At 37.0% G+C, this 19,425-nt stretch overlaps 4 protein-coding genes across 4 annotated transcripts in view; 1 reads left to right on the forward strand and 3 right to left on the reverse strand.

Moving 5' to 3' along the window:
- LOC142352033 (speckle-type POZ protein-like) overlaps window positions 1–16,552 on the reverse strand; it is a 112,601-nt gene extending 96,049 nt beyond the window's left edge. Inside the window, exon 1 of the mRNA XM_075404375.1 lies at window positions 16,523–16,552. The gene's annotated coding sequence lies outside the window, so the exon portion shown is untranslated. The remainder of the gene's footprint in view (window positions 1–16,522) is intronic.
- The window catches only part of LOC142352032 (uncharacterized), a 54,402-nt gene extending 37,322 nt beyond the window's left edge, over window positions 1–17,080 (reverse strand). Inside the window, exon 1 of the mRNA XM_075404374.1 lies at window positions 16,651–17,080. Within this exon, the coding sequence (XP_075260489.1) occupies window positions 16,651–17,050 (400 nt within the window). The 5' untranslated portion in view covers window positions 17,051–17,080. The remainder of the gene's footprint in view (window positions 1–16,650) is intronic.
- Window positions 1–19,425, reverse strand: part of LOC142352034 (uncharacterized) — a 309,880-nt gene that overhangs the window by 72,821 nt on the left and 217,634 nt on the right. The window lies entirely within an intron of this gene.
- LOC142352035 (small ribosomal subunit protein uS11-like) overlaps window positions 8,854–19,425 on the forward strand; it is a 211,574-nt gene continuing 201,002 nt past the window's right edge. Inside the window, exon 1 of the mRNA XM_075404377.1 lies at window positions 8,854–8,881. The gene's annotated coding sequence lies outside the window, so the exon portion shown is untranslated. The remainder of the gene's footprint in view (window positions 8,882–19,425) is intronic.

Genomic DNA, 19,425 nt, shown 5'->3' on the forward strand with positions numbered 1-19,425 from the left:
CTGTCAGGCCAATACAGATTTCGATGTTGACAGTCGGCAATGCATGCGGCCTCGCACTTGAAGTAAAAAATCAAAAGAACGTGACACAATGGGGAAACTTATACGCATGTCATTATCGAAAACGCCTTTGATTTTCTCGATCGAATCTTCAGCTATCAGAACAGATTAAGATGGGACTATATATACGGGACATGTTAAAGACACTGCATTCAGTACTAAGGTGCAATTCAGATGGCCGAATTTTAGATTGGGTACTTCTCTCGGAGGAAAGAAGTGCCAAGGTCTTCTGATTCCGAGGATATTAAATTTTGATCAAATTAAATAGCATCGTTACCCCCTTGACATTCAGCACATGGGATTTCTTTGTGTTCGGTATTATTATGCTCGCTTTCATTTAGTATTTACATTTTGACAGTACTATTTATTTCGTGTGAAAACTTTGAAATCATCAGCATAGCCATTTTTGTCCGTGTTGGGGGTAATGTCTTAGGCAAATCATTGATGCAAAAGAAATTGCAGAGGTCCTAAGATAGAGCATTGAGGCACTGCACTGGTAACTACCCTTGGAGTAGAGAGGCCTCCATTTATTTTAACTTTATTGATTTTCGCTTACGTATCAAGCTATCAATCTCAGTTTTCCAAAGACAAAAGATTTCAGTTTCTTTAGCTGCGTGTCGTGTGGTACCGTATCGAAAGCTTTTGCAAAGTCAAGATACGAACCGATAGTTGTGTATTGCGTTCATCATCGTTGTAGGAGTCAAAAAACATTAGTACATGAAGTATTGAAGAGCGATTTTTGCGGAAAGCAAATAGATTTTCCCGGAGTTTATTCCTGACAAAGGCGCTCACTTGATCGAAAATGCGCTCTTCAAATACTTTAGAGCAACAGGCGAGTAACTGATTGGCCTACAACAAGACATCAGTCTTCTTGAAAAATGGCGTTACTTAGCTTAGTTCCTATTCCTTTTACAATTCTTTATTTTGATCGTTCTCGCCAGAGATTATTTTGTGGGGTTGTTTCGAATTAATTAAGGATTTTAAAAGAGCTGCTAGAGTACCAGGGAGAGAAACTTGACCCACCTGTGACCTACACCCTAGGTATTTATCTATGCACCAATTTCCAAAACCAGGTATACCACTGTAATTGGGTGTGGTAAAACTCGGTTGGTTTTATCACAGTTCGTCTCGTAATGGGTTGTAATTAGTAGATGATAAGAACAGAGTTCTCCGTTTATGCAATACTTAAAATAAGCATAGTTTGTTGTCAATGTTACATTTAGCAACTCGGTCCGGTGATTGTGTTATTAACACGATCAACTAACTCTGTGATGTTAATAAGGCACTTGGGATCTTTTCCGCTAGCGCCCCCCAGTCCTATATGGCCGAAACTTAGGCACCCCCCAAATATTATTGTTTTGCTCCCTTCTGCAAAGGTTACTTATGATCATGATTACGTACCTAGTACACTACATCAACAACCTCATTTGCAACATTTTTCAGGAAAATCAAAGTAGTAGACCCCTTTACAAAGCACGTAATTCCTAAAAACGCAATGAGAACAAGTTTTTGGTTGATGTTTACATTATACGCAGTTCGTTATTATTATGCACGTATTAATTTCGAACCACAGCTCTGTTAATATTTTCTAAATGCCCACTTACGCGTATTCACATGTAATAATTCAAATGCATACAAAATGTTAAAACATATACAAATGGGGGTGCCTAACTTACTGGGGGGGGGGGGGGGGGGGCGCCAGCGGAAAAGATCCGGCACATGTTATTAACGAATTGGAGTTTGTTGCACTCATAATAAACTAAGGAACTCATTTGGAAGCAAGTGTTCATGAAATTGATGTCATAGGTTATCAAGAGCTCACAATTTTAATCAACTTCTACTGGTCGGTTAAGGTTTCCATTGCAAAAGTCAATTTTGATTGTTTCATAGACCAAGTGATCGATGTCAAGTATAATGAGTTCATCTTTCAATTCGTTTCTGACAACAATTACTCCTCCGTGTTTTCTTTTGCAGTCACAAACAGTTAGTCCAACAGTTCTGTAAATATGGTAGTTTGGTAGAAACAAGGCTTAGTAAGGGATGTCGTTTGTCAGCCATGTTTCAGTTACAGATCACCGTAGTTTTCAGAGACCATTCAGCGATTTAGATCAAGTATAATTTAACGTTGAAGGTTAGGATTGACAACGAGTTTAGTCGACCCTAGCCTCCGGGGCTGATCGAGTCCTTGACGTCATCTTGATTTAGATTTGTCCACTTGTTATTCTCGAGTATCTCGGCCCTTAGGTTTCGAAACTTTATTTCAACAGAAGCGATCTTTACCGATCATTCCTCAATAAGTTCTCATCTCTTTTTCAAATACTCGTGGTACTGTTCCCTATCTTTTTTTGTTTAGTTCATTGCTGGTGTAGATTGGTCGTGGGTACTCTCGTTGTTTCTGAGCTTAAGTGCTTAACTTAGGATGAATCTGTTGTGCAGCTCTTTCAGGGTTCGATCGTCCTGGTCGGGTACCTTTAGATATCTTCCGATCAGGAGTGTTCAGGAACGATTCCTCTGACAACTATGCCCAGATGTAGCGTTTAGAAGTAGTAATTTAGTATTTGAAACAAACCGACTAGTGTCGGAAGAATTGCTCTTGAGCGACCGGCAAATCGAGGCAATTTAATTTAGGGGCTGTAGCCTATAACAATTTTGGTGTAGGTGCAAAAACAGTTGAGAATGATTGGAACCATGGACCTGCTGATCTTCTATAAAATCCTGTTGTCTCATTTTCGTTAGTATTTTTCTCTGATTTTGCTCTTACTGTTAGATCGATATCAAAATTGCCTTCGAGAAAGGACAGTAAAAAAGAACGTCATGAAGTTCGGAATACAGGAAAGAGGTAAGATCATGAGCTTTTCCAGTCTGGTCTTATATTAGTGCTCCAATCATAGACTTTTCACAATTAGATTCCCAAGTGATTATGGTGGATATTACCACACTAAATCTTTTGTTCATTTTTTACGCGAGCTGTTTGCCATTCAGCGTAAGAACATAGTTGTTTTTTTTCTTTTTCAATATGTAAAAAAATTGTATGTTCTTATTTATTTCATCTTGTGCTCTTTCCACCATTTTTCTATTCTGTCAATATCGGCTTGGAGTTTTGTCGGATTGGTTGTGACAAGTTTATAATCGTCAGCGTAGCCAAATGGTTCACAATGTTCTACTTGTCGCGGAAGATCATTAATATAGATAATAAAAAGTAAAAGCTCAAGTTCCTTGGACACTCTGCTTGTTACTTTGCTTGTTTCCGAGTTGACTTCATTAACTTTTAAATATTGTTTTCCGTTTGTCACGTTATTCGAGAGCATATTTAAAAAATCCTCCAATACCAAATCGCAGTACTTTATTTATCAATGGCCTATGAGGGACGTTGTCAGATGCTTTGTTAACGTATAAGGATAACACGTGCAGTTCCTTCTCGTAGCCGTCGTTTAAGTTATAGAGCTTGTTAAGAAAGACTAGCATTTGAGTTATATCATATCGCTTTCGTCTGAATCCATGTTGCGAGTAGTGCAAACTACTTCTGACAGTTTCATATAATTCGTCTAATATCAGCTTTCTAGAACTTTTCAGATACTGCAGAGTAAGTTGATTGGTCTAAGTTACTCTATGTCAGCTTTGTCATTTTTCTTAAAAACTGGCACTACTTAAGTATTCCAAAAGGTCGGGAAATGCGTCTTTATGAGAGCAGTTTTCAAAACCATTAGGACTGACTTCAAAAGGTTTAGAAGTTTTTTTGTAATAAGATTCTCCGTTGTCGGGACCCCAAGCCTTGTTTGTGTCTAAATTTTCAAGTATGTTTGATTTTGAATTTGTCAATTATTACCGCGATGAAAAAGTTGGGTTTGAATTCGAAAGCGCTTTCTTGAATTCTGTCGGTATTTGTAAAAACGATTGAAGAACTCACTGGAAAACTTCGCTTTTTGTTCATCACTGTTTGTTGTTTGCTCTCTTTAACCATCGTTTCTGGGAATCTGCTATTTTGTATTGAACGTAATATTTCTGTAGTCGGAAGAATTCCTTCCTGGATTTTTTCTTCGAATTCAGTTTGATCTTTTTGAGATTTGCTCTTCAGAGTTGACAGACTCTTCATGAGATGAGAAGTCATGCTTTTCACCCATGGAGTCATCTTAGATCTATGTGATGCGGTTTTAGGCCCGCTGTCATTTAACATTTTTCAAGCCATTCATACCACTGTTTCACTAGTTCAACAACGTTTCTGAAGCAAACGGTCGGAATGGATTTTCTTAAATGGAACTGTTTAGCTGTTGCCAGTTAATTTTACTAAACGAGTATTTTTGTCTCATTTGCTGTAATTCGCATTTGGTTCCACATTGCAATGATACTATGTTGGCTCGATGGTCTGAGCTGTATGACCTGTTGGACTCATTGTTTTCATTTCTGTTGATAGTTGTGTTTGGATTCGGTGTAGGAAAGATATCAAAGCTTTTTCGATTTTCTCTTTAGCATTTCAATGAAACTTAACTCTGATAATTTTTCAAATGCGTCGTTTTCAAATTTGTCATTTGACATAAGATCCATCCAATTTGTACTCCCAAAAATAATAGAATCAGTGACTACTATTGCATTTCAGTGATCCTCGTTTAACTTCTTGTTGAGGCAACCAATTAATGTCAACAGATCTTGATCTTTCCTTCGTTAATGGCTAGTCTTAAGTCGACTGTAGAGACGACAAATTTCTAATGATAGATCTTCCAGTTCAACTTTTATGGCTATATATTCATTTTCTGGCTCTAAATTCAATCTTTTGTGCGGTATATTCTGTACTGCAATAAGCACTCCTCGTTTTGAGGTTGACGCATGCTCGTTCGTTTTGATGAAAGGTGTAAACTTTCAGGAACAGTGCTTCATGGTGTAAATCATCTCTCAACCAAGTTTAGTCACAGGTTATATCAATATAGTTCTGAAAACTCAGGCAGTTCGCAAAGTTAACTATTCTTTTTAATTCAACCAAGCTCCTAACATTGAAAGTCATTACATTTAAATTTCGATTAGCTAGTTAAACTGAGTCAGAGGTTTGAACATCCACCCAAATTTTATCAATTTCTCCTCGCAGAGTGAGGTTTCTTATTCTTAGTTGCTTTGCATCTATTCTGCTTTTCAGAAGGGCTCGTCTTTTTTGAAGGCTTTCATTTTTAATCGCCTATGCTTGGGAGTTTAGTTCTTCGCTGATGTTTATGGGTTTTTTGTAGCCTTTTAGCTTACGAAGAGAGCAAAATCAATCGCTCTGAGTAATCACTGTCTACTTTGACTATTCAGGTGCGTTTTTTGCGGTCCATAAATTTTTCAAATATCTTTAGGTCTATGACAGTGCAAGTGAGTTTTAAATGCTTTTCCATTGCTTTCATATCCATGAGTTGTGCATTAATGACTTCATTTAATTCATCTAACTGGGTTTTCAAAGCCAGGTTACTATTCTGAACCTTAGCTGGGATTGCATCAAATTCTTCTCACTTCTGAGATAACCTCCACTTCGTCCCGAGCTTTATAAACTCGAACCAGAATTACATCGTTCCTCTTGAGGTTGACGCAGTCTTGACAGAAAAGCACGAGGTTATTTTTTATTGAACGTAAAACAATTATTGATTCCTTTGTCACACCTGTGCATCTTTATGTTAGGTGCAGGCATTCTCCCAATGCAAAAGAGAAAAAAGCGGCCTTGTTATTAATTGCTAGTGCACATTTTGGATTTTCGATTGGCCACTCTGTTCGCTACTTATAATTTGCTGTCATTAATTGTTCGACTCAATTTGGTAGTAACTCCTTTTGTACATATTGTGAGAATTTTTGATCTAGAATTAGACATGTTGTTTTGGCTTTCCGGCAGTGAAACCTGTCTATAGGTGACTTGAAGTCAGTCAAAACAATCAAACTATGGAAAACAGAGAGGGCTAGGTTTCCTCTTTTCCCTGAATTACATGGCAAAAAAGTGACCTGGTGCCAAGTCAAAAAAAGAAAACAAACAGTACACGCAAGATAGGACGCCAGCCTTAGCCAGCAAAGGCACACTTAAGCAACCACACTGTAGTGAGCACTGAAACACGTTTGGTTCGTAATTTACTGTTTCGTTTGAGAAATCTTCGTATAATACTCGTTGTATCAAAATCGATCGAAGTCCGTTTAGAGCTGCTTGGTTAAGATCCACGTGATTTGCTTCCGAGATGTGCTGTTTGCATTGGAGAGTCTCTGAGAGACCACAAAAGAACCAAATACTGCTTCCGGTTGTATGCGACCAGGCGAATTACAACGAAATATCGTCGCAGCTCGTAGTTCTTTTTCATTCTCAGAAGGAAGAGTGGAGCTATACCAAGCACGAAAAGACGTTCAGAGACAGTTTGTAGGGCTGACGCCAGGTTGTTTACTCTCGTAGCCACTATGTCTACACTAACACTCGGAGGGCGGTAGCAGTCTTTTCTCCGGCGAATAACACAAATTTTTCGTTTCCACCTTAAATTGGAATGAGGCTGTACAGATCGTGAATAGAAACAGGAAGCGATAAGATGTTGCAGTCACTGAATTTCAGGAATTTCACTTGAGAATCTGCGATCAGCAATAATTTGTTGGAAGAGAACTTAAAGACTTGAAATCTCATGATATACAACGCCTGTGTCTAACAGCTGTCCATTCTATATAAATTAGGTCTTTATTTCGCTAGGCAGTTTATTTCAATATGTACGTACAGTATTAAACAAGTTCTTAGCAAGTTTAAGCAATGGTTATGCTTTTCCCGGGACTAAATTACCCTTATGCTTTTTTGTAGTTGGTGGTCTCATCATTTTGATTGTCTTGATCTCGGATTGAACATTGGCAATGATTTCATTGCATTTCTCCATTTTGACAGTTAACGCCTGCATTTGTTCCTAAAGTTTGTTTATTTGATCAATCTTTGAGTCAGTTTTTTGGCTTTCGTTTGCGTTGAATTCAGATTTTCGGGGTTTTTAGTAATTGCAAAGGGTAAGTTCGCTTCAAGTTCGTTCAGGACATACACTTCTTGTGTCTAGTTCAGTGCATTCGGTGGTAAGGTCCAGTTTTTTCTTAAAAAGCAGCAGCAAAACGTGCCTTTTATTTTCTGACAGGATTGACAATTGCTTCTCGTCATGTCCTTCTGTTCCTTAGTTTGATTAACTTTCCTGGACCGGGTTTTCAAATTCATTATCGATTGTAGTGGTACACTAAGCAGGGTTTCGTTGGCGCTGAGAGAGAGAATCACGAGGAACGTTAGGGTAGCCCTTAGAAAAAAGCTCTCAAAAGAGGGAGCAAAAAACTTACCGAAAATAAATTCTACCTGAATAGAAGATCACCAATTTGGAAGCTCTAACTGTATGGAAGATCACCTCTTTTGCGGAAAATTAAATGTTTTGGAGTGACGCAAACATCTTGGGGAGAATTAGTTAGCTTTATGCTAACGATAAAAGTCTAGGTTCAAACAACTCGAAAAAAAAAGAATTTAGGGTAGTATCCAATGAACTATTCACTTCCAGCTCTATTTTAGACCAGATTTAGCTTTGCTTTTGCGGTCATTGTACAAACATTTCAATATCTGCATACGCGTTAATCTCAATGTAATATTTCGAAAAGACACTGAAATTCTGTTTTAGAAATTAAGTTCGGGTCAGTTTTTCTGGTCGCCAGGCGTTGCCTCTGGGACCAGCTCCATCGTGCCAACCATACCTCAAATTGTTGTGTGGAGGTCAGCCCAGTGCCTTCTTCTTTTAAATATGTTTCGACGGGCTGGACGTATCCACTTCTGGCAGATGGTTCAAGTCTTTAGGCGGTCGCACAGTGAAGCAGTTCCGTCTGCTTTCGACATCAGATTATTCTGATTTCCTCTATAAATTATGGCGATAGGCTCAAACAATCTGTCACTTGCATTGCTATCATAAAACTGGTTTGTAAGCTTGTACATTTCTATGATGGTGCCTCTTTTCCGTCTGTAAGCAAGGGTTGGAAGATTCAGTACCCTTAGTCTCGATTCATAGTCCAATTCTCTCAATTGACTGACTAATTTAGTTGCTCTCCTTTGGACATTTTCGATCAGGTTGACATATTCAAGATGGGGTCGAATGACTGACTTGTAAATATTGCTGAAAATCTCCATAGTGATGTTGCAGAAGCAATTTTTCGTCAGGGCAATGATTCCATTGGCTGTTTTAACCTTGGTGAGGATATGCTTGTCAGAGTCTAGTTTGTTATCTATCCAGACACCCATATCCTTTTCCGCGTTGGCTATTTTCAGATTATTTTCCCCCTCGCTTCTTGTGCTTTTTCGGCGCTTGTTCACTACTGTTGAGTGAATTTGGCGGGGGCGCTTCTGTTCTTTTTACCTCGCTTCTTGTGCTTCGTCCGCGCTTGGTCGCTTTTCTTTTTGGTTCCAGGAGATAACTGTTGGGTGAATTTGGCGGAGGTTGCTGTCTTTATTGGGGTCTTTCTATTTTCTCTTTGAAATCAGCTTTTTAACGTCAATGATGGTGATGTCAAATTCTCTCAGCTGATCAAACATGTCAGCCGATCCAATTCGTCTCACGTACAGGATAGCACATAATCTCTGCTGGATTCTCTTGAGACTTTTGAGCAGCTTCCACGTGTGGCAGGGCTTTGGAATCTTTATGCGGTAGTACGATACAGTGTTGCTAATCACATGCCAGAAGAATATGTCTTCCCGACTTTTGAACAGCCCGGGTCGATGAAGTTCTGAAGAATCTTCTTGTCGTTTTTTGCTCGGGGTTCAGGTTTAGGCGACCAAGTGTAAAAGCGCGCCTTGCAATCTCATTCTAGCCTAATTGTTGTGATAAACTTATTAAATAGATAAGGAAAATGGAATTTGTTAGCGAGGAATGTGAATTGGAATGTTTTAACATTGACTCGATAGCAGATGAAGTAGAAGCTATGGATGATGATACGGATCTGAAAAAATCATGAGACATATTCAAAAACAACACCAGGAACTGAAATCACTGAGACGAAAACAGACTATCATGAATGAACAAATGATTGACAACATCTATGCCCTATACAAATTGGATGGTCGAGTAGTTGAGCTCAAAAAATATTCAAAAATTCTGCCTCATTTTCAACATTGAGGATCGTGGAGACGCTCTAACGAGTATTATCTATTTACAACAACCTTCTCCAGATAAACATACAACTCTTCGCGGTTTGCAGCGTGCCATCCACTAAGCCAAAACCCAGACGCTCCAGTTATTGTCAAGTGTTACAACATCTCTTGGAAAACCAGTGATTGTTGTAGAGTGCCTCGCCCTAAGAGATCGAGAGTTAAAGAAAGAATCTAAGCAACTTAGACTGGACTCTTTTCATTCAACAAGATGTCTACGCCTTAACCAAAAAATCCCCAATAGTGATGCTGTTAAGATAACCTTGAGTCGTGAATTGAAATCACTTACTCTGAAGGAAGAGCAGCCAATATCAAGCTATCAATATCAACCTAAAGACGAATAAATTGTTGATCCTCGAAAACAACTGCCGAAGCTTAACCGAAAAGCAACTACAGCCATTCCTTTTTTACAGTGCAAAACGAAAGCGTACTAAGTTTCTCTCATTACAGAAAATGATGCGTCAGCTTCATTAGCAAACAATCTATTAGATACATTGGTACCTGCTTTAGTAAATGCTCTGAAGGATAATAGCATGGCGAAAGTTAAACCTTGTGATACTCGTGCTAACGTTAATGATCAGTTGTGAATAATAGAAGAAACGCCTTTGTCAACAACCTGGAAAATTCGTTTAGGTCGTTGGGTGTACTACATCTCAACATTCGCTCTTTAAACCTCATTTCACAAAGTTGGAAGCACTAATACTAAGTCTTGAGTCTCCCTCAAAAATATTATGTCTAACTGAAACCTGGCTGAGTGACTTAGATAGTTTTCCTAACATTCTTATAAATGGATATAACCATTTTCTGGTTAAAAATAGAACAACTAATATGGAGGTATCATGATTCGCAAAGTTGGAAGCGCTAATACTAAGTCTTGCGTCTCCCTCAGAAGTCATGTCTAACTGAAACCTGGCTGACTGACTTAGATAGTTTGCCTAACTATCTTATACATGGATATAACCATCTTCTTGTTAAAAATAGAAAACACTCATAAGGAGTATTTATGATTCAAGTCAAACAGAAGTGTACTCTCCTAAAAGAATATTACGATGATTTTGACGAAAGTATAACAGCTGAAATAGCTTTGGGAAAATATATATTCAAAGTCGTGTAATTTACAATATACCTCGAACTGACAAAATGGAACTCATTAAATCCCTTGATGATTATCTTGAGCAAAAATCTTGGTTATCAACACCATAGAAGATAATTTGATGATAAAAATTATCGGAATGTTATTACCTCAAATGGTTTTGAATTTGAGGCTGAACAGGCCACCAGAATAACCGAAAAAAAAACAAGCACTTGTGGGATCACTGATTCCACCAGTATCTTTTTGAATCCAAATTTGAACTCGTGGAACATGAAAATATATCAGATCATCTTCCAAATTTGCTAAAATGGAAAACGAAATACAGTCTTTGTGATAACGCGTCTCAATTTAGCAAAAACATCTTTTCTTAAGAAACATGAACTACTAATTATCTCAAAACCTTAAAAAATAATATGAGCAAAGCCAACGATGAAATGCAAACTGGAACAGATCTTAACCATTCATTTGAATTATTCAAAAAATACTTCAAAAACTGCTTGAATATATACGCTTCCATTAAACAATTCAATAAAGTACCAAAGAATTGCCCAAAATGGTTTGACAATCCTCAAAAAAAAATCTAACAGTGAGGCGCAATAGACCATTTCAAAACTGGAAATCCAACAGAAATGAAGCTGAAAAGCTACAAAAGTTTAAATCTATCCGAAGCCAATTTGAAGATGAAACAAAAAGCGCAAAAAGAAATTTTACTTAAAAAAATTTATTTCAAGTATTGGAGACGCAAGACAAACTTATAAGCTTTTAAATGAAATTAACGGGAAAAAAGTGAAAAAAATAATACTGTCCCATGCTTAGATTCACTCTCGGAAAACACTAAGGCATCAAATTACGATATTGCAGATAGTTAAACAAGTTTTTCATAACTATAGCGGGATAACCAACTAAAGATATTGAACATTCCGAACAAATCAGTTTACCTCAAGTGGAAATCTCCTTACTTCTTTTTAAAGCCTCAGACATTGAAATTTCAAAAAATCTAGATAAACTTGACACTAAGTCATCTTCTGGTGATGATAATATTAGCAACCTAGTTGTTAAGCAATCAAAAACCGAAATATTTCCTATTCTAACTTTACTGATAAATGAATCCTCTCGAGATGGAGTATTCCCTGAAGCTCTTAACAAAGCAGAAGTCTTGCATCTATTCAATGAAGGTTCTAAAACTGAGGAAAGTAATTATCGGCCCATTTCACTCCTTAATGAGCAAAATCTTTGAACGTGCAATGTTCAACCGAATGAGTCTTTACCTAGAGCAATTATGCTTAATATATAAAAAATTTGGATTCAGAAAAACAGTGCACCATTGATGCATTGGTTGAAATGACAGAGAAAATAAGATTCTCAAATTTTGAAAAGAGTTAGGTTCTTTCTTGATCTGAAGAAAGGGTTTGATACATAAGATCATGAAACACGATTACAAAAACTTGAAAAATATGGGTTTAGAGTTAATTGCCATAATTGGCTGCAATCTTACCTAGAAAATATATCACAAAGGGTGGTTGGAAATGGTGTTGTATCTCATTGGCAGATAATAAGATACGGAGTCCCACAATGCTCAATAAAAAAATAATAATAATGAATTCAACCAAACAGGTCTTTATATTAAACCGAGGTCTTTAATTTGTTTATCGTTTCTGATGACAATGCCTTTTGCAAATAACTTTGTGGACGAATGATATGTATTTTTGTACGAGAACTTGAGAATGCTGAATTTGTCAAAGTTGAAATTTAGTTTAATTGAACCAGACCATTCGATAGCTCTATTTATATCACACTGAAGATCTTCACTTTCTGAAATCTGTCCTATTATTTTCGTATCATCGGCAAAAAGAAATGTTTTATTAATAAGTTGATCAGGTTGGTCATATATGTACACGGAGAACAAAAACACAGCAAATATTGATCCCTGGGGACCCCCGCTTGCGATTTCTGAGAAAGTCGAATAGTTGTCTGCAATTTTACTCTCTGCTGTCGATTAAATAGATATGAAGCAAAAATTTCAAAAACTTTCTATCAAATCCAAAACGAGCGGGCTTTTGAAGAACAATATTATAATTTATCGTATGAAAAGCTTTATCAATATCCAAGTAAACTGTTATTGGGCATGAATTATCATCTAAAGCTTGATATAAGTTATCACAATATAGTAACAATTGGGTTACTATTGAATGCTTTTGCCGAAAACCATGTTGCGCAGTGCAAAGCTTCCTTTCGACTGTCTTCTTAATTTGTTTGTAAACTATTCTTTCAAAAACTATAGAAATTGCAGAGAGCATTGCAATTAGTCTGTAATTTTTAATTTCCGTTTTGCTAACCTTTTTGTGATGAGGACGCACGTGTATGTTTTTCCAGACTTTGCGAAATTGACAAGCGTTAATAATTCAGCTAAATATATATATATATATATATATATATAAGATACTATTTATAACGTAGGGCGCTGAGGCTTTTAAGAGTGATGGTGTTATTTGATCATAAGATTTGGCACTAGAATTAATTTGTGATATTTCTTCTAGCACATCTTTTGCGTTGAATGTGATATCGTCTAGAAAGATCTCGGGTTGAAATGTTTCAGGCACAACAATGTCAGAATTATCTTCGATAAAAACTGGAGAAAAATGCTCGTTAAAACTTTCCGCAATTTGCTGAGAACCCTTTATATCTCGGCCTCTATATTTCATTTTCTCGGGGAAAGTTAGTTCTCTGTTTAGTTTTCGCAAAAATTTGCATGCATTGTTGTTTGTTGGAATACAAAAACCCTCGATAAAATTTTGTTTGCCCTTAAGCAAGGATAAATTCAGTTCCACCTCTAATTTTCTGATTTTCTCTGATCTTTTGTTTGTTTTCCTTAGCGTTTTCAACTTGTTTTCTATGTGTACACTATGGGAAGACATGTAAGTTGGTGCATCCAGTCGGCGTTTTGTTATATGAGGTATTGATTTTCCGCAAGCATTGTAAAAACTCTGATAAAAACAATGAAGCAAGTCATTGGGACACCTGTTTGACATAGCGGGGATTTCAAAATAGGAGATGAATAGGTTCCAATCTGCCTTGTTGATGTTGAGTTTTTGGAAAAAAAAAATTGTTCTTTTCTTGTGAGTCTGATAGAAACTTCTGCTATGAACAATGTGATCAGAGAAGGAATTAGCCTCAACCACTAAGTTAAGTTATTCCAGATTATAAAAAGATGTCGGGACAAATGCTGGAGTTGAGGATTGAGCAAAGGTTCAGAGCATTTACTTCTTCTAACAAACTTTCTCATATTCGTTACTACTAGAAAGTGTATTCCAGTCAGTATGGGGAAAATTTACATCACTTAATTATTAATTTTTTTCTGAGTACTGGAGTCGAAAAGCGACTCCAATTTAAATATTACTATACGCATTGAACTTCGTAAATCAGTATCAGAAAACCGGTATTTGCTGTTTTGTGGAGTGTTATACAAGGTGATGATTATTAAAACAAGGTCGTTTAGGAAATAAACAGAACATGAAAAAAAATCAAAGTTTGTTACAATTCCTGTCGCTTGACTGTAACAAAGATTTGTATTGTGAGCAATAAGAGTACCACTGTGAGTTCCAAATTTTCTATCTGTTCTTGACTGCACAAAAAATTAAGCAAAGAATGTCAATATCTTGTTCCTTTAGTAAAATATGAAGATTCATTCTGCGATCAATTGTTAAAATTGACCGGCAGTTCAATAAAACTATCTTCAGTACTTGTTTCTCCTCTACTCATGAACGTGATATTGTCTTATGACCTATCTTCTGACATATTTCTTCTTCTGAGAGAGTTATGTCTACGAACTGGTTTTCGACGAACAACGCTCCTCATCGAAGTTTGATTTCTGATCTGTTAATGTTCAGTTTTTGAGCAAGTTTGAAACAATAGTCAAGTAACTTCTTTTCTTTCTCCCAATCATCTTTAGATAGGAAAGCTTTCACGAAAATATTTTGAGCTTTCAATTTCTGATTCGACATCAGTAGCAGTCGATAGTTCCAGGGATTAGTCAACTTAACAACAATTCGACGTTTTCTTTGTGCAGCTTCGTCAAACTTTCCCAGCCGGAAAACATCTTCAACCATGATTTTGTCAATTCCACAAGACTGTGCAATCTCTTCTACTTTTTTTGTCGTAGCTGATCAGCTCCACAAAAGAAGTTGTTCCCGTACTATTTTTGGGTTTCTCAGCAACTCCAAAAAAAATCAATTTGTTTTGATTTTCACTGTTTTAAATTTAATTTTTGTCACTTGGTGTTTTTGAAGAGAGCTGTTTTTCTGTTTCGGAAATTTTCGAATTCATATTTGTGTGAACAACTCTTACGCAATCGCCAATTTCAGTTTTGAGGGATTCTGTTTCAGATTTCAAGTTTCTCTTCATATCCTCAATTTTTTGAGATAATTCATCTTTAATGTTTGACTGATCTTGGGGAATCACGACTTGATTTCGACAATGTAAACATGCTCAAAAACATCTATTAATGTTCCCCAATGTTCTAAAACTTTCCTCTAACAGGTCTGTGCAGTTAACATGGAACCATATGAGACACATTGTATGCTAAATGCAGGAAAATTGTTTCTCCATATACCGCATGGAAAATCTTCACCAGACGCTTATTTTGTTTTAGAGCCTCTTTTGGCCCACTTTTATTTCTCATTTATATTAATGACCTTCCATTATCAGGCAATTCAGTCGAAATAAAGTTGATCGCCGACGACACAAAAATAACATCTGTAAATTGTAGTAACGAAGACATTAGAAAAGATCTTTAAATGATTAATAACTGGCTAAATGCCAACAAATTGGTTTTACATACAGACAAAACAAAACAAATGAATAAAGGAAATAGTGCTTCCAACTTTCAGTTTAAGCTGAATGTTTTCAACATTACTACTAAACCTGTATGCAAGTATCTAGGGGTTTTTATTGACAAGTTAAATTTTCTGTCTCATATTAACTATGTTAAAACGAGACTCAGTAAACAATGCGGAGCTATATCGAAATTGAGACATTAGGTTCCAAAACATCAACTCGTAGCATACTATCGAAGTAATATCAGTCCTATAATACATAATGGAGTTTTTGTCCACGGATGTTGCAGCTACATTTCCCTCGAGTCAATATGTGTTTTGCAGAAAAAAATACTGATTATGTAAAAAAAAACGGATATGTATTTCAGAAAATCCCGCGATTCTTGTGATGATATATTTTTTGAAAACAACATTTTAACAGTATAAGAGTTACACCTATATGAGTTATTGAAGTTTGTTTTAAAATCGATTATAGGTGCTCATGTACAAGGCAATCTTAATAAAATGTTTACCTTTAAACACCCAAGACAAACAAGGCTCTCAAAATTTGAGTGCCTGGATGAACCTTTGCTAAAAAGAAAAATTGAACGTTACTCCATCAAATATCGGGCTACCAAACTGTACAACACACTAAAAACAAATTCAATACTACCAGATGATGTGCGCAACCTAAATTTATCACAAGTCTCAAAAATTTTCCATGATGTAAAAATTCTCTATATTTTGCAAAATTATACCCTTGTTAAACATATTTTTGAATTTTGAAGTACCCAAAATGATGCACCCTTGGCTGCATGCTGAAAGATATCTATTCATAGGTCCTGATTCTGGACAAAAAGTGTGACCCATCTAGCTCTTTTAGATATCGCGGTATTTAGATTTTTTAAAATCCTCCAAGAAAAACTTTAAAAAGACAAAAAATCCTGCGATATAAATTAAAGCGCAGGCAACTTATGGGAATGGAATAGATATAGGACAGAAACAGTGGCGAGTCAAAATTTTCTGGTACATCGATTTAGGTATAAAAACAACCATATAAAAAAATTTTTTTTATTTTTTAATTTTATTTATAGCCTTAAATTTACTGCATACAGGGCGGACAGTACTGTTCCGTTTTTTATCCTTTCCAGGTATCTTTAATTTTAATTTTATTTTTCGTTTGTATTAACTTCATCACCTGGATAAATTAATGTCTCTCTTCTGTTCGGGAAATCTTTTGTGGTCGCTGTTTCTCGGGTCGGGAGCGTTCTGTAAGGATGAGGCACCCCTAAAATACACCATGAAGTGAAGCTTTCACCCGCTCTAAGCTAGAGTCGAATGTGACTTTTCCTCTGGTGTGCGATTATGTCAATACTCTAGCTCAATTCAATCTAGAAACAAATCAGTTTGAAAAGGGGGAATGTTCAGCTATTTAATAAGTTTATCACAACAATTAGGCTACCACTGAAATAGCAGAATCAACTGCCTTTAGACATTGCTGCCTCAACATTTTTGGTAGTCTTAAGTAGAGAAGCCAAAAAGTTTCCTCTACTCACCAATTGCCATATAATACACTCGTGCTTTTCCAAATATTGGCTGGACATCAGAGAGAAAACCAAAGAAAAATTTGAGCGACCAAAACATCTGGAAGATCGAGTATATAGTCGTGTAACTATGGCCAGGCATGTTGAGGTATATTCCAAAAAAAGGATAAGTAGCTTCCCGATAGAACGCTGTTCTGAATGTAAACGCCTCCAGAAACTTATCGTAAAATAGTCCCAATCGATGTGGCTTTGAAAGTTTTATCTGCTTATTGAACTCATCCGATTGAATAAAATTGAGTTGATCAGTCTCAGCCTGATTGTCATTATGTATAGATGGACTCTGGTGCTTGCAATTGATTTGTTCTTTGCTGCTGACGGGGTTGAGAGGATAGCTCACTTCGAACTCTGCCATTCAAAAAAAGCTTAAGTCAAATCAATAAATCTGAAAATTCAAACATCATCGACATACATTTAAAAAGAATACAGAAGACGCTTTATTTTGACTAAATTTATAGTATATACAAAGAAATTGCATATTTAGCCAAACTACGTGATTTTGAATCAAGATTAGAAAAAATATAAAGCATTTAGCACAACAGCCTCCCCTCCTCTACAATGGTTCCTATTGACGCTTCTACTGCGGGGCATCGGCGCATGGAGCGCGCGCCACGGAGGCAGAGTATGGAGCTAGGTAAAAGAGCGAAACTTAATTTTGGCCTTATGTACGTGATGACGTCCTAATATGAATCTTCTTTCTTATTGCTGATCCTGGAAGCCAATCTCTGTATGGATTTTGATGCTGACGGACCATCTCCTACTGTACACGAGAAGATTAACGGACAGAAGGTGGCTTTCTCGACATCGATTATCCTTTGTTCGTATTATACGTCAGCTTCTTGATGGACTCGTGATATTTGTAGGAATCCGGTATGCTTCTTGGGCAACTCTTCGCATACGGATTAAACACTTTCACATCAAAGAACGTTCTGCTGAAGCGTGAATAGAAGAAACAATTAGCTTTATCTAGTCGAGCATCGTCAACAATAGTGGTAGTTCTATTGGCGAAGGTTTCCCCTTGCAGAGACTGAAGACAGGGCTCTACTTCGACATCATCGCAGACCTCTTCGAGCAGGTTGGCAAAAGGGTCACGGATGTCATTGTCTAATGTGCGTATAGCCAGCTTTTGGACAAAGAAGAGCATGCGCTACATTAAAGTTTTCTCCACATGCGAATCTTGATGGCAATTTGACGGGATCCAATCCTTATCTAAGAGCGATTCCATCTCTAAACTCTCCCTTGGTTTAAATCAAAATGATATCTTTTCAATGGAAGTGCGTTTAGCCAGCATGATGCTCCGTTTTCCATAGCCAAATCTAGAGAATGTGCCTCTTTATCATTGATGAGAACTTTGATTGCCGACTTTTCCGCTCGAGCTTGTTCCTGTTTTTCTTTTCTGATTTTCTGAAGGATTTTTTTCCTGATGAAACTCTGCATCTATAGCGTTATGATCCTTTAACGGCTCACAAATCGGAAGATCTTTCATATTCCTTTGCCCTGTCTTCGGTAAGAAGAATGCTTCGTCCACCATCTTTAAGAGGAAGAGAGAAAACCTTCCGCTATATATCATTGTAAGAGGGATGATTCAACATTGCAGGTATAAGATTTTTGTCAATTAACTTTTCGGTTTCCCTCAGCAGATTGTCCGGATTCGGGGTAGTCCTTAAAATTTGTGTTGAAATCCGTTTGTAAATGATTTGTACACATTATGAGCGGACACCTTACTATGTTTGGCGAACTTCTCAAGCACGTTAGAGTAGTTCACTCACTTTTTTTTCAGAAAATCGTTACAACTTTCGTCAGAACTAATAATTGAACCCAAACTCGCTGACATTCATTAACATAAACATCTAATCCCGAAAAAACTTTGTTCGCATTCTGAATAGGTTTTGCAATAAGATGACATTTGATCACATTATAACCGAATGCACGATTCGCAGTGATTCAAGGCTACCGGCCATATTACCGTCATCTGCGTACCATTTATGAGCCAAATTTTCATCTTCGAGCATGTCGATGAGAGGAAGTGAAGCAACTCCGTACATTGCTATGGCTAATGGATCAACTTGTGTTGTTGCTTCTTGAGATTTGATTACTCTTCTACCAATAAGAATTCTGATGGGGTCTTACATGAGTGTGTGATTGCTTTCTAAATTGAGGGACAAATTTTTCTGATATTTTTTAGTGCCAGATATCTATTCAAGCTATTAAACGCGCTCCTGGCAGCAATCAGTAGGATCCTTTCAGTACGATCTTCAAGAAAGTGCCGCCTGAGTGCATGGATAGCGTGTTCGATGCCACTCTTCTGTCCAAGGCGCATCCGTACGTTTCCCCCAAGTAAATGGAGATCTCGTTTAACGCACTTCACTATACTCATACCTATAATTCGTCTTAAGACCTTGTCAATGCTTACTGGTTGAACCCCAGGACATCTATCTAGTGCAATCAGACGAAAAGCGTTATAAGGATTCAAGAAATTAAATTTTTCGTTGGCAATTTTGATAGCACTTTTGGACACTGTTTTGCAAAGATCAATTGAGGAGGATTTGTATGATGTCAAAAGTCGTCTCCATTCGCCTGCATCAAGACCGGATGGGCCATGGCTGTCATTTGTTTTCATTGCGGCGCGCTTTTTTCAGAGCCATAAAATTTTTCAAAAATAGAAGAATGGAACGGCAAACCCCGATTTTCCAGGCGGGTTACTACGTATTTGAGTTCAACTTTCTGACT

This window comes from Convolutriloba macropyga, chromosome 13, assembly GCF_964194025.1.
Source record: "Convolutriloba macropyga chromosome 13, txConMacr16.3, whole genome shotgun sequence".
Classification (NCBI taxonomy): domain Eukaryota; kingdom Metazoa; phylum Xenacoelomorpha; order Acoela; family Convolutidae; genus Convolutriloba; species Convolutriloba macropyga.